Below are 15,755 nucleotides of genomic sequence, written 5' to 3'. Positions count from 1 at the left end.
CAAGAAAGAGCTCATCAACTTCCTCACATATCAAGCACTCTTCTCACATTTTGGGTGCTCTAACATACAAACACAATACTTCAGCCCTGATAATCAATCAATTCAAAGTTAGTTGCAACAATCACAAGAACAAGAGAGACTTTGAAAGGTTATAACTTGGCTAAGGTAAAGTGTGTAAGATCAAGATTTGGTCATGTGGTACAACTCTATGTTTTGATGATAACAAGTATTTATTTGTGGATGAACAACTATGATACTCAATGTTTGTCTTGAGTGTTTTGACAAACAGGTTCTGATTCTGACACCAGAAGATATATTCGTCAGAAGTTCTGAAGATCAGAAGATCTAAAGATCAGAGGATCTGAGGATCAGAGGATCTGAAGATCAGAAGATCTGAAGATCAGAGGATCTGAGGATCAGAGGATCTGAGGATCAGAGGATCTGAAGATCAGAAGATCTGAAGATCAGAGGATCTGAGGATCAGAGGATCAGAAGATCAGAGGATCAGAAGATCTGAGGATCAGAAGATCTGAAGACCAGAAGCTCTGAGGGACCAGAGGCTCTGAAGGTCCAGAAGCTCTGAAGGTCCAGAAGCAGAAGTTACGAAGGTCAGAGGATCCAAGCATCCCTCTGACTCTGATCACCAAGCTTCACAAGTTCCAACACGAAGTATTCCTCTGATCAGAAGTCATTGGTTAAAGGCAAATGTCTCTATCAAGAAGTACAAGAGCAGTGTACTATTTTGAAAAGCCTACCTACCAAGGTTCAGCCACAGCAGGTTCTGGAAGTTCCAGAAATGCCCTCCAACGGTCATATTCTCTCAACAGAAATATCCTTTGCACCTTGGACTATAAAAGGCTGAAGAAAAAGAAGAAAGCGAAGAGAGAGAGATCAAGAGCTGCAATACAAGAAAAGATTCAAGCTTCTACTTTCTTTATCTGTTCTTATTTAGTTTACACTCAGCTTATTTAGAAGCAAACCTTTGTAAACACCAACCTCAAACAGTTGTTTAATTTTCCTTAAGGGACCGGGTAGGTCAGTATCCTTAAGAAGACTAAGAGAGTGAATCTTAGTGGTGATTCCTTTAGGAGATCAAGGTTGATCGGATCCTAGAGAAGACTAAGAGAGTGAATCTTAGTGTGAGCTAAGTCAGTGTATTGTTAGTCACTTGTAGGTTTCAAGTGCAGTTGTAACAATTATCTGATTAGTGGATTGCCTTCATTCTAAGAAGGAAGAAATCACCTTAACGGGTGGACTGGATTAGCTTGAGGGATTTATCAAGTGAACCAGGATAAAATACTTGTGTGCTTCTCTCTTCTCTCTATCTTTATCCGCTGCACCATCTATCGTAGAGAAACCGAAAAGATTTACTTTAAATCTTAAGGGGAAAGTTTTTATATTGAAAACGCTATTCAACCCCCCCTTCTAGTCGTTTTTCACACCTTCAATTGGTATCAGAGCGCAAGTTCTGATTACCACACTTAACAGTGTTCAGTAGATCCGGGCCGGTGTGAAAAACTCATGGATTCCACCACTACTACAAGCAAATATCAATACAGTGCAAGACCACCTATCTTTGATGGTCAGAGATTTGATTTCTGGAAAGACAGAATCAAAAGCTTCTTTCTTGGCTTTGATCCTGATCTTTGGGATTTTGTTGTTGATGGCTACACCCCTCCTGTTGATGTACATGGTGTAAAGATCCCAAGGAAGAAGATGAGTGAAGATCAAAAGAAGGAATTCAGAGATCATCACCGATCAAGAGCTATTCTGCAAAGTGCCATTTCATATGAAGAATATGAGAAAATTACTGATCGTGATTCCGCCAAGGGCATCTTTGAATCCTTGAAGATGTCTCATGAAGGAAACAAGAAAGTGAAAGAATCAAAGGCACTGTCTTTGATCCAGAAATATGAATCCTTCCAAATGGAACCTGACGAATCCATTGAGGATATGTTTTCTAGATTCCAGTTGATTATTGCTGGAATAAGACCCCTCAGCAACAGCTACACCACTGTGGATCATGTCATGAGGATCCTTAGAGGTCTTCCTGAAAGCTGGATGCCTTTGATAACTTCCTTGGAGCTAACTAGAGATGTTGAGCAGATGAGTTTGGAAGAACTCATAAGCATACTGAAGTGTCATGAACTAAAGCGTGCTGAACATCAGGATCAGAAGAAGAAGTCTATAGCCATGAAATCCAAATCTGAAAAGGCTAAGGCTCTCCAAGCAGAAGGAGAAGAATCTGAAGAAGCCTCTGAAGATTCTGATGAAGATGAGCTGACTCTGATATCCAGAAAGCTCAACTGCATCTGGAAGCACAGGCAGAGCAAATACAAAGGTTCATCAAAGGACAAAAGGCCAAAGAAGCACTTCAAGACCAAGAAGAGTCTGATGGTGACTTTTGATGAATCAGAGTCAGAGGATGTTGACTCTGATGGTGAAGTTCAAGGACTCATGGCTATTATCAAAGACAAAGGAGCAGAGTCAAAGGATGTTGTTGACTCTGACTCAGCATCAGAAGGAGATCCTACCTCAGACGATGAAAATGAGGTATTCGCTTCTTTCTCAACCTCTGAACTAAAACATGCTTTGTCTGATATCATGGATAAGTATAACTCTTTATTGTCTAAGCATAAAAAGTTGAAAAAGGACTTATCTGTTGTTTCCAAGACTCCTTCTGAACATGAGAAAATTATTTCTGATTTGAAAAATGAAAATCATGCTTTGGTAAATTCTAACTCTGTGCTTAAGAACCAGATTGCTAAGTTAGAAGATATAGTTGCTTGTGATGCCTCTGATTGTAGAAATGAATCTAAGTATGAAAAGTCTTCTCAAAGATTCCTGGCTAAAAGCGTAGACAGAAGCTTAATGGCTTCAATGATCTATGGCGTAAGCAGAAATGGAATATATGGCATTGTCTATTCTAAACCTTCTGAAGTTGCTGCATCATCTCTTAAGAAAGGAACTTTCTCTATGTCAAAATATCATGCTCAAATTCCTTTCCATTATCCTGCTGAAAGACCCAAAGTTGTCAGAACTTCTGGGCTAACTAACAAGAAAGGACCCAGAAAGTGGGTACCTAGGGATAAGATTATATATGTTGCAGGTATCTTCAATAGGTCCATCGAAACTCCAACCATGGAACCTGGACAGTGGATGCAGGCAACACATGACGGGAGAAAGGCATATGTCCCAAGATCCAAAACTTGAACCTGAAGGTGAAGTTGATCTTGGAGGCATCAGTAGAGTAAGATTTGGTCAAGTCAAAGCTAGCTGAAAAAGCTTGTAGAGATGAGCATGACTGTTTCAGATAGAAACAAAGACTCAGAACTTGTCGAACCAGAAGCAACAACATCAGAAGATGCTACTACAACTTCTGACTTGCGTCATCAGAAGAAGAGTAGGTTCCTAGCTTCTCATTCTGAAGTATCTGAAGATGAAATTTTGTCCAGAACGGAGATGTCACCAGAACCACACTTCTGCTCTCATCAGAAGATATGCTAATCAGAAGCCAAGTATCCCTTGGTATTCCTTCTGAGGGGGAGTATTTCGTCTTATGCTCTTACTATTTTTTTCCCACCTTCATTCTTTTTGCTTATGACAAAAAGGGGGAGAACTGATAGTATCTTGACAACTCCTATATTATTTAGCTCAGAATCTAGATATTACTAACGTTGATATTAAGTATTAGATTCAGGGGGAGCTTAGCTCAGAATCAAGCACGAGTCTTGGATTCAGAAGGAGCAAGAAAAACTATACACATCAGGATAAGTTTTAACTCTGATACCTTATACTCTGAGTGTATTCAGTTTATTTGTTTAGAGTTGTTCATCAAAATACATGGTTTTGTCATCATCAAAAAGGGGGAGATTGTAAGATCAAGATTTGGTCATGTGGTACAACTCTATGTTTTGATGATAACAAGTATTTATTTGTGGATGAACAACTATGATACTCTAATGTTTGTCTTGAGTGTTTTGACAAACAGGTTCTGATTCTGACACCAGAAGATATATTCGTCAGAAGTTCTGAAGATCAGAAGATCTAAAGATCAGAGGATCTGAGGATCAGAGGATCTGAAGATCAGAAGATCTGAAGATCAGAGGATCTGAGGATCAGAGGATCTGAGGATCAGAAGATCTGAAGATCAGAGGATCTGAGGATCAGAGGATCAGAAGATCAGAGGATCAGAAGATCTGAGGATCAGAAGATCTGAAGACCAGAAGCTCTGAGGGACCAGAGGCTCTGAAGGTCCAGAAGCAGAAGTTACGAAGGTCAGAGGATCCAAGCATCCCTCTGACTCTGATCACCAAGCTTCACAAGTTCCAACACGAAGTATTCCTCTGATCAGAAGTCATTGGTTAAAGGCAAATGTCTCTATCAAGAAGTACAAGAGCAGTGTACTATTCTGAAAAGCCTACCTACCAAGGTTCAGCCACAGCAGGTTCTGGAAGTTCCAGAAATGCCCTCCAACGGTCATATTCTCTCAACAGAAATATCCTTTGCACCTTGGACTATAAAAGGCTGAAGAAAAAGAAGAAAGCGAAGAGAGAGAGATCAAGAGCTGCAATACAAGAAAAGATTCAAGCTTCTATTTTCTTTATCTGTTCTTATTTAGTTTACACTCAGCTTATTTAGAAGCAAACCTTTGTAAACACCAACCTCAAACAGTTGTTTAATTTTCCTTAAGGGACCGGGTAGGTCAGTATCCTTAAGAAGACTAAGAGAGTGAATCTTAGTGGTGATTCCTTTAGGAGATCAAGGTTGATCGGATCCTAGAGAAGACTAAGAGAGTGAATCTTAGTGTGAGCTAAGTCAGTGTATTGTTAGTCACTTGTAGGTTTCAAGTGCAGTTGTAACAATTATCTGATTAGTGGATTGCCTTCATTCTAAGAAGGAAGAAATCACCTTAACGGGTGGACTGGATTAGCTTGAGGGATTTATCAAGTGAACCAGGATAAAATACTTGTGTGCTTCTCTCTTCTCTCTATCTTTATCCGCTGCACCATCTATCGTAGAGAAACCGAAAAGATTTACTTTAAATCTTAAGGGGAAAGTTTTTATATTGAAAACGCTATTCAACCCCCCCCTTCTAGTCGTTTTTCACACCTTCAAAGTGTAGGTAGGGATGCCAAGAAAAGGGAACACAAGGGCTCAAAACAGATTTAGGGGTGAGTGATTCTTCTACTCAACAAGACCTGAGCAGAATTTTTAAGACTTTGGGACTCCTTCCTTCTTCTTTTTTCTTTTCAACTTTTTTCATTTCTCTTTTTCAATTGTCAAGGCACTTGCCTTTCTTTTGACAATTAAGCATGCTTTTCTTTTATTTTTACTTTTAGGAAGGAAGTCCTTTTGATATTTTCCCTGTTCAATCACAACCACAAATCACTCACTAAAGCTCAATTCACCAAAATTCAGGGACCAAGAAAACTATTCATTCTTAAGGCTCAACTTGGACAACTAAGAGAATATGATAACAATCCAAAGTATGAGACCAACAAAGAACTCCTACCAAGTCTCTTCAAAGAACAAGTATTGTGCAACAACCAATATGCATATCAAAGCAGAGCTAAGCATGTATAAGCATGTTAGGAATAAACATTGAGACTCTCAGCACTCAACAAAAACAATGGGGTGTTGAAGTGAAACACCCTTTCTTATGAACTCAAGCAAGTAAGATCAAGCTACCTCATATTCCAATCACAATAGCATGTACAAAGACCACAAGATAAAAACATGGAAGTATCATCAACTATCAATAAGAAGCAGCTAAAACAAGGGTGAAACCACTTAAGCAAGTTCAGCATAGCAGCAAGAAACCCGAGGATATTCATACCGACTCAAACGTAAAAAGAAAAAACATGCAAAAACCTCGATGCACTAACTACCTAAAAAGAAAAAAATTGATTTATTTATTTTATAGAAGAACACAAAATTAAAGCAAACTCAAATTAAAGAAAAGCAAACCTGGACTTGGGTTGTCTCCCAAGAAGCTCAATTTTTAAGTCTTTGATAGACTACCCCAGACTCAAAGTTCTAGCCAGGGTTTATAGAAAATTGCATTAGATCCTTTAGATCATGCAAATTTTGACACAACTGCATCATCATATTACCTGCATTTCCAGATATCATGGCAACATAAATCAAATTATGAATAGAGAGTTTAAGAAAATTCTCACTACTTTGTTTCCATTTTGTGTTGAGAAAATTCCACCCTCTTGCTTGTTCCTTGCTATGCTTTCCATTGATCCACAAGTCCTTGAGATTGATGCTAAGACTTGGAGTTTCCTCCTCATCTTTCTGCATTTTATCTCCAAAGACAAAATCCTCTATGGATACATCATGAACATCACCACATTCAATCACATTTTCTATTTGTTCACCCATTGTATTATCACTTTCTGTCTCAAGAACATTGGTGAAGTCTTCTTTTGGGTATTCTTCTTCACTTTGTGGCTCTTCACTTTTCTTCACAATGTCACTTTCATGGATAGTAAGTGATTGCTCTCCCTCCTCCAAAGCTTGAGGCCAGAAGTTTTCTGCAAGTCTTTCAACTATGATTTGGGCTAATTGACCCACTTGAGTCTCCAAATTCTTAATGGAAGCTTCTTGATTCCTTAAGCTGGTCTTGGTTTCATTCATGATACTCTGATTGGTAAGTACCAAATCAGCCACCATTTCTTCCAAGCTCTTCTTTTTGCTCCCTTGATAGTGATGGGGTTGTTCTTGATCAAATGATTGATGTTCAAACTCTCCATAGTATTGATGACTTGGTAGATCCCATGGATTGAAATTGTCATAACCTTCCCAAAAGATATCGGGTTGTCCTTCCCATCCTTGGTCATAGTATTGATGTTGGTCATATCCATGGAATCCACTCAAATCAAAAGCATCCATTGAACCTTGTAAAAATCACTTTCACACACAGGTTAGTTGCACCGATTCAATGAAGCAATGGTAGTAACATTTCCAAACAATAAAACTCAAGGATCAATCAACAAAATAAAACTATCCCCGGCAACGGCGCCAAAAACTTGATAGCAATTTCGCAAGTGCACGGATTGATCGAAGTAATACAAAAGATTGTCGAACCACAGGGATAGTTGTTTGTTGATTTGATCTTGGAGATTAATGTTTGGAATGAAAAAGAAAAAGAAATATAGATTAAAGTTTGTTGTGATGGAAGCAATTGTAACAAAAGCATAAACAAGAATCTTGTAAAACTTATGAGAAAACAGTACCTTGGGTCCAGTTTCACCTAATTCAGTTATGTTACTCACAATCTAATTCATATATGAACTCTTAGGAACATTTCTATGGTGATGTAGCCTTTACCTTCACTTGTTAATACCTTAATCAAGTAAATCATTCAATTTCAGTTGCTAAGCCTAATGCCTTAGTACCTAGTCAATTCAATTGAAGAATGAAGCTTGTATGTTCAGGCCAACACAATAAGTTCTCACCCTTATACCTAAGTGATAGCAAACAAATCAATCTAATCCCAAGTCCCTTAATCCTTACCAACTGCCGTTGTGCAAGAACAAAGCCAAACACTTGCATGCATTCAAGAGAGTATTGAAACAGAGAAAAGATACATAGAAAGGAAATTTTATTCATATACGAAACTCAGAAGTTCATAACATAACTTAAACTAGGATCCACAATCCCCAAGGTACAAAGGTAAACTAGCCAAACATGGCTAGAGAACTCATAATGCAAATCAAAAGAACAAAAACCTGAATTAAGAGTGCCAAGAAGCCTCCCACAAGCTCCAAGAAACTAAAACTCTAAGTTTTGTTCAAAAAGTTACAAGATACCTAAAAGAAATAACAAAAATCCTATTTATAGAGTTTCCAGCGGTCATGGCCACGCACATGCGTGGGCAAAAACGCTCAAAACGCAAAAATCGCAGCATCAGATTTTGCCACCACGCATGTGTGTGGATCAGGCGGCGCACATGCGTGGGCATCGGGTTTCTCCAACAGTAGCTCCACGCATGTGCGTGGGATACATGGCGCACAAGCGTGGCTCATATGATTTTTCTTCAATTTTGTAACTCTCACTTCTCCTATCATCATGGCTCTTAACTTAGCTTTCAACCATCATCATTAGCCATCAAAAACCTATCAAACCTGAAAAGAATCTCAAGAAATCATCAAAACAACAATGTAACTCATTGGAACATGTCATTAATCATGATAATTCACCATCCTTTCATTCAATTCAGCAAATAAAACCCCTAATGTGCAATCAACACACATGAATTCAAAGGACTTCAGCTCAAAACTGATCATAGGAATTACTCTCTAACTAAACTAATAAAAAGACTAAATAAATTGATTAAAAACACCTAAACTAATGCAGATGCAATTATGAAATATAAAGAGACTCAACTTGACTCAAAACTCAATGAAGGACTCAAAAAGAAGAATAAAGAAACAAAAAGGACTCGACAAACATAGAGTAAACCTCGGGTCATCAATAACAACGGGAGAAATGATTGCAGTTGCGGGATTTCGGGAAGTGGAAATGACTCAGTAAGGGGAAATTGCAAACGACTAAAGATAGTTGGCCCAGTATCCAAAACTGACATGCTTTTTGAGGATTCGAGGGGACGTTTCGGGGGAGCAGTTGAGATTTTGCAGACCTAAGCTGCCACGTGTCGAAGGCCCTGAGCGCATCAAGGTCTCAAGATTCAGGACACATGCGTGGCCGCGACGGGGCGAGCAAATCAAGCGTCATCGCCACAAGCTTGCTTGTCGACTCGAGCCGCCAAGGGAGCGTGACGAGGCGTTCAACATTTTAGATTTTTTAAGCTTTAAACTATCAAGCCATGTTGGCAATTGCTCTTCATTTCCGTACCTTATGTTTAACATTAGTTAATTTCTTACGTCCATCGCCTCGTCTCTTTTGTTTAAAGACACACTTAGCTCTCATGCTTCGAGCTCGGTGTCTTGTGGACTTGTGGACTGGGCAAGACCCCAGGGTCCCTCGCCCAGGAGCGCTGGCCTAAGGCGAGGAGCGGACTAGGGACTTGGGCCTTCATCCCGGAGGCCCAACTGGCCCATTAGAATGAATTAGAGGCGCTAAGCTCAACTCCCCCAACTATAAATAGGGGAGGGATACCAATTGTAAAGGACTATTAGCTCATTTGAGAAATAACAAACTTGAAATTCAGTTACACTCTCTCTCTAAGCGGCTACGCTCTCAACCTCTCTAGAAATCTCACATCACGTTCCTTACACCTTAGGTAGTAGGTGATTATCAAGTTGGTATTCGAACAGTGAATAAATTAGCTTATCAACCCACCCGAGTCATCCACCCTAACCAATACAATGATTATCACGTTCTGTATGAAGGAAAGTCTAACAGGAAAAATAAAAAATTATACAACTTCATTTTCGTACCTTGGTACTCTAAGAGATTGTTTTTCCTGCCTAAAGGCTGCAACCACTTTTTTTCTTCTTCAATGTCAACATCAAAATCTGAAATGTTTGATATGTTCTTGACTTATTGGCTAACTGTGAGCATTTATTGTTGTTTAAAAATAGTGTTTATATAACTTGGTCAATGAGTTATGAATATATCCCAATGTAGAAGCAAACTCTGACTGCATGAAGTGACAAGATGGAAAACACCCATTTTGTCTGTGAAAATATTTATCTTCATTTTCTGGTGTTGTTGCACATAGGATTTACATGAATGAGATTATGGGCATAAAATATACCTTCAAATTTTGTGTAATCACTTGGCTAATAGGATAAGAGAAAATTAATGAAATTGTTGATGAGAAGGTATACAGAATAGGAATAGAATATAATACCTGAATGTAAGCAATGATTTTTGAAAATCAGTTGTTAAACTGACTAATTTTGTTTTCAAATAAAAAAAAATATTGACATTAATGGATTGTAATTATTATGTAAATGTTATATTCAAAAAGCAATATTAGATATATTTTAAAATTATGTACAGTATTAAAACACGTAAAAACTTATAAATAACAGTAAATATGTATTGTAATTAATATTTAATTATTATGTAAAAGTACACTTATATTTTTATATTTTTAAGAATAAAATAATTAGATTGTAGTATTCACAGTGACAATTTCATGGCAATTGTTTTTAAACAATTCGACTTATGTGTGTATGTTATCATTTGGGGGAATATTAATATAGTCGGTATTATAAAAATAAAAATAATGTCTAATATATATATATATATATATATATATAAAACTAAAATATTTGAGTTTAATATAACTAATGATTGTTTTGTATAAATTTGATATAAGATATATAATAAAGATTATGTATACATGTAGTTGGTAGAAGATATATAATAGTGATTATGTAAGGTAGTCTAAGGTACTATAAACTATACATATAGATTTTGAATATTTTATAATGTGGTTTACATAAAAAAAAAATTAATGGTGATAATTTTATTTCCTTATAGATGATATTTTAAGAATCAGGTTCGAAATGATAATATCTGTCGGTTTTAAAAAAAAATTAAGAATAAGATTTGAAATTAAATGTTTTTTCCGCATAATTTAGTCATAATTTTTAGATAATATCAATTTAAATTTAAAAGATACAATGTTGAAATGGTAGGTGCAAAAATCATAGAAATTTAATATTATTTTTAAGTAACTTATCACGAATACATTTTAAGCAAACAACCTCCTGAGAGCCAAGAGCTATTATCCAAAGTGAAGAAGGTAATAATAGAGAAGCCCTACAACAATCATCTACCTCTAATAGAAGCCAGCAGGATATGTAATATGGATATCATTTCAAAAGTGCAGCAAGTCATTTGCTTTGTTTTCCATGAACTAAGGTTGCTTATGGAAACTTATCAAGAAGCTAAAAGCTTGCGGAAGATTGTGACTCTCTTCTACCTCGACTGGGAAGCTAGTAGTGATTATTTTTTGTTTGTGATAATATTAAATGATCTATTGCTTTAACTAGCTTCTTTGAAGTTCTGTTAGAAAGGTTATAATTATAATTACAATCTTGCAGACAAATACATTTCATGTATTTTTTGGGTTATTGGGAAAGATATCTTACTATTTCACTTGAGATCTAGTAGTTTTAAAAAATGAGATAAAATCATGAAAAACCCCTAATGAATTTCATGTAGCTGTATAGTGCTATATATGTGTGTTGTATGGTTTGGGTTTATAAGTCCAGATTCTTTAACATTTCAAGAATAATCAAGGAGAATATAAACAACTGCACATTCAAGGTTTTCTATACTGATTTCAATTAATGAGTGCTCCACTTGCAATATAAAACAAGGACCACAAAAAGTGAAATTTCTTCAACAACAAAAAACAAGTTCGATTATATAGGATGAAGCTCCAATGCTTCCAAATACAGTTTTGAGGCACTAGATAGAATTTTAAACGATTTAATGAGATATGAATTGGGAACTAATGATTATGTTCCTTTTGGTCCTAAAGATACAGTGCTTGGTGGAGACTTAAGACAAATCATACAAGTGATCTCAAAAGGCAGTAAAAGTGATATAGTTGGATCTGCTATCAATGCTGCATATTTAAGGAACTATTGTAAGGTTATGAAGCTCACAAGAACACATGAGACTTTTGAATTTTCAGTCTACTTTGGATATGGAAGATATTAATAATTTTGCATAGTGGAGTCTTCAGGTTGGTGATGGTAAATTGAATCATCATGACGAAGAAGACTCAGATTTTGAAATTCTAGCAGATTTGTTAATTGATGATTCAGAATCCTCTTTAAATAGGTTGATTAAATTCACTTATCCTGAAATTTTGAAGAATTTGACCTTGAAGAATTATAAGAATTTTGAAGAGAAGGCTTTATTGTCTCCTACATTAGAGAGTGTGCAAAATGTTAACAACATGATGTTGTCTATGATTCCAGGAGAGGAAAATGAATACTTGAGTTCTGATACGACATGTAGATCAGATGAGGACACATTAGGATCAGAGTAGGAGAAAAAAATTTCATACTCAAAATGAATCTATTTTTTATAGGCAAATGTTAGTTGTTAGTAAATTATTACAAATTATCCCTCCTCAGGGTTCGAACCCTGGCCCTTCACCTGCAATTACCCTTAGCTCAACCATGTGAGCTACCCTTCAGATGGTGGATTGCAATTCAAATTTCAAAGGAGACAGTTTCCTATATCATTGTATTTTGCAATGACAATTAACAAAAGTCAAGGTCAATCACTGTCTCATGTTGGATTATATTTGCCGAAGCCTGTTTTCACAAATGGTCAACTCTATGTTGCATTGTCAAGGGTGAAATCGAGGAAAGGGTTGAAGATATTGATTTTAAATGAGGATGGATCAATTTCAAAATCTACAAAAAAATATTGTCTACACTGAAGTGTTTGATAACATATATTAGATAACTTATAAATTCTAATATAACAATCAGGTAAATTTTGCTTTTTTGGTCCCACACGAATTGCTATGTTGCACCTTTAGTCCCACACGAATTGCTATTTTTCATTTTTGGTCCTAAACGAATGAAAATAGCAGACCGAGTGCTAAACGAATAGCTTCGTTAACATTAATGGTCATTACGTCAAAATTCTAACAGAAGTTATAAACTACACCACCCATTTTACTGTTCTCACCCCGCCCTTCATAAATAAAAAATAAAAAATCCAGAAAATTATTTAACCCCTTCATCTTCTTCAACCACTTCATCTTCTTCTTATTCTTCTTCTCCCTCTCACCACTACAACCCTCCCCTACCCAGAACCCTCCCCTCATATTTCTTCTTCATCTTGGATCTGGATTTTGGAGTTGTGGTTTATGGGTTGGGTTTTTGGCCTGCCTTAGAATTAGGTTTAGCATTTGGGATCCTTGGCCCCATTCTTCTTCCTATCATCTTTGATTTGCTGGGTTTAAAGATTTTTGGTTCTTGAAATCTGGGGTTTTCAGGTTGAATGTTCTTGATTGGATTTAACAACGAATTTTCCAGGCCCCATTCTTCTACCTTTCCCTCTTTAACAACGAATGTTCTTGATCTGTGGTTGTTAACGTGTTGAAGAGAAAATCTTTTTCTTTAAGTGATGGCGGTGGATTTAAGGCACCAGGGTTCTGAGCAATTATTTTCTTCAAGTGATGGTGAAATTATGTTCAAGAAGATGGAGTTGAAATGTAGTGTGAGGATGAAGAAAAAAGGAGTGGAAGAAAAAGGAGAAGGACGTGAATCTGGGTAAAAAGATTTTGTTTGTTTTTTTTAATTAAATATTAAATTTAAAATTCTGATATATTTTTGAATTTTAACCTTTATGATGAGTTTTAGTTTTTTTTTTAGCTTTTTTTAACAGAAAACGTTAATAAATTTAATGGAAGGACCATTAATGTTAATGGAGTCATTCGTTTAGGACTCAGTATACTATTTTCATTCTTTTAGGACCAAGAATGCAAAAACGCAATTCGTGTGCAACCAAATATGCAATTAAGCCTTAAAATTATATCAAGGCATGCTTGAGGGCAAGCTAATCTTAGTGACGCTCGAGGGCGAGCTGTCGTTTAGTATAGTGGTGTGATGACCCGGATTTAGTCTTGTTTTTATGGTCATTTCTTTGTAGGTTTTGAGTCTTTTTCTTGTGTCTCATGTAGTGTTTCATGCATTTTTGCCTTTCTTTGTGTTTTTACTTTGTTTTGGTAATTTCATAGTTTTATAGGGACTTTTCTTGCATTTTAAGTAAGTTTAGGACTTGCATAATTTTCCTATTTTATTTGAGGGTTCTCTTGGCTAATAGGCTCTTGGAGCTCCTAGATATTTCCTTGGCTTTGTGGTTAAGTGTTCAGGTCTGAAACTGAAGGAGAAAGAAGGTCAAGAAGCTTTGGGAATTCAAGGGAGGCTTAAAGAGGCTTGAAGAGGAGTTAAGAGGAAGATAAAAAGGTTTTCCAGCGAGCTTGAGCGCCTAGGCGTGCTCCATTGGCGCCTAGGCACCAATTGTTTTTTCCAGGGTTTCTGGAATTGGCGCCTAGGCGTGCTCAATTGGCGCCTAGGCACCAATTGCCTTCCAGAGGCCATGTTTTCACTCTGAATAGGCGCTCAGGCGTGCTTAATTGGCGCCTGAGCACCAAGACTCGTTTCTTTTGCCTATAAATAGGTTTTTAGTGGTTTTCTTTTGTAATCTTTGATATTTTTTTCATACTTTGTAAAATTCAGAGGTAGAGGATCATCTAGGAGAGTGAGAAAGCTTGTAATTCAGGTTCTTATTGCCATGCTTGGCTAATCTCTCTTCTATTGCTTTGGTTTTCATGTAAGACTTTTCATGTTTAAGTTATAATCTTAAGTTCTTTCCCACATGATCTTCTTCTTTCCTTGAATCTCATTTTTTGATGAACATTGAGATGAGGTATAGTACCTAAGGTGTAAGGAACGTGATGTGAGATTCCTAGAGAGAATGAGAGCGTAGCCACTTAGAGAGAGAGAGTGTAACTGAATTTCAAGTTTGTTATTTCTCAAATGAGCTAATAGTCCTTTACAATTAGTATCCCTCCCCTATTTATAGTTGGGGGAGTTGGACTTAGCGCCTCTAATTCATTCTAATGGGCCAGTTGGGCCTCCGGGATGAAGGCCCAAGTCTCTGGTCCGCTCCTCGCCTTAGGTCAGCGCTCCTAGGTGAGGGACCCTGGGGTCTCGCCCAGTCCAAGAAATAATTAATATGTCTTTAATTATCAACAAACCAAAATGATGAAATTAATAAATAAATAAAAATATCCAAATTTATCTCGTGCGTGTACAGATTCTAGTAGGCTTACAATAAAACCCTTAAAAGAAATTGGTTCTAGTCTTTGTTTTTGTTCTTTTTCTTGCCTTTGTACTGGCGTTTTCGTGTCTTGTCTTGTGTTATCTCTTTTCGAGAGTCTCGATCTTCTTTATATATATTTATATAGGCTAAAAAGCACTTTTGGCCCCTGATGTTTTAAGTTTGTGCAAATTCTGCCCCTGCTTTATTTTTGTCGATGTTTCTACCCTTCATATTTTCAAACAGTGCACCGTCTACCCCTCCGTCAGTCAGACGTTAACAAACTAACGGTATGAGCTGATTTAACTTTTTTTTAATATTTTTTGGACGTGCCACATGGAAATTACGAGTGAAATTGGAAAAAGAGGGCATGGGAGATTCAAACTCAAGACCTGTAAGTAGCAAAACATGCATTTAACCAGTTCAGTTACATCAAGCAAATTTAATTTATATCATTTCCTTGATCATCATCAACTTCATATGCTCCTCTTCATCTCTCCAATCCACTCAGGAACCTCTTCTGAGAAAGCCTGACTTGCGGAGGGGTAGAAGGTGCACTGTTTGAAAACATGAGGGGTAGAAACGTCGACAAAAATAGAGTAGGGGCAGAATTTGCACAAACTTAAAACATCAGGGGCCAAAAATGCTTTTTAGCCATTTATATATTATTGACTTTTTTTTTAAAAAACCTCTAGAAGAAAGAAAATACTACTTTTATTTGATCCAAGAACGAATTTCAATGAAACACGTGGATTTTCAAATCAGTTTCTTTGAACCGGTTCAAATCCTAAACCGACGGTTTTTCTGGTTATTGACCGATTTTAAGTAGTCCGGTTTCGCTATTAATTTGGACGATCATATGCCCAGTTCCCGGTCTAACCGGCTGGTCCGATCCGATCCGGTTTTGATAACGATAACTTCTAAACAAATAAAATAAAAACAGTTAAGCAACACAATGTAACTGTCAAACTGAA

The 15,755-nt window shown here is 36.8% G+C and overlaps 1 protein-coding gene across 1 annotated transcript; it reads left to right on the top strand.

Annotated features, from left to right (window-relative positions):
* The first annotated feature begins 11,424 nt into the window (after window positions 1-11,424).
* LOC130712836 (uncharacterized) lies at window positions 11,425-11,989 on the top strand. The gene is made up of 2 exons (XM_057562653.1): window positions 11,425-11,586; window positions 11,681-11,989. The coding sequence occupies exons 1-2, from the start codon at window positions 11,425-11,427 to the stop codon at window positions 11,987-11,989; spliced, it is 471 nt and encodes a 156-aa protein (XP_057418636.1).
* Window positions 11,990-15,755: the final 3,766 nt, after the last annotated feature.

This window comes from Lotus japonicus, chromosome 4 (assembly GCF_012489685.1).
Source record: "Lotus japonicus ecotype B-129 chromosome 4, LjGifu_v1.2".
Taxonomy (NCBI): domain Eukaryota; kingdom Viridiplantae; phylum Streptophyta; class Magnoliopsida; order Fabales; family Fabaceae; genus Lotus; species Lotus japonicus.
This window is presented reverse-complemented; position numbering and strand designations above follow the sequence as displayed.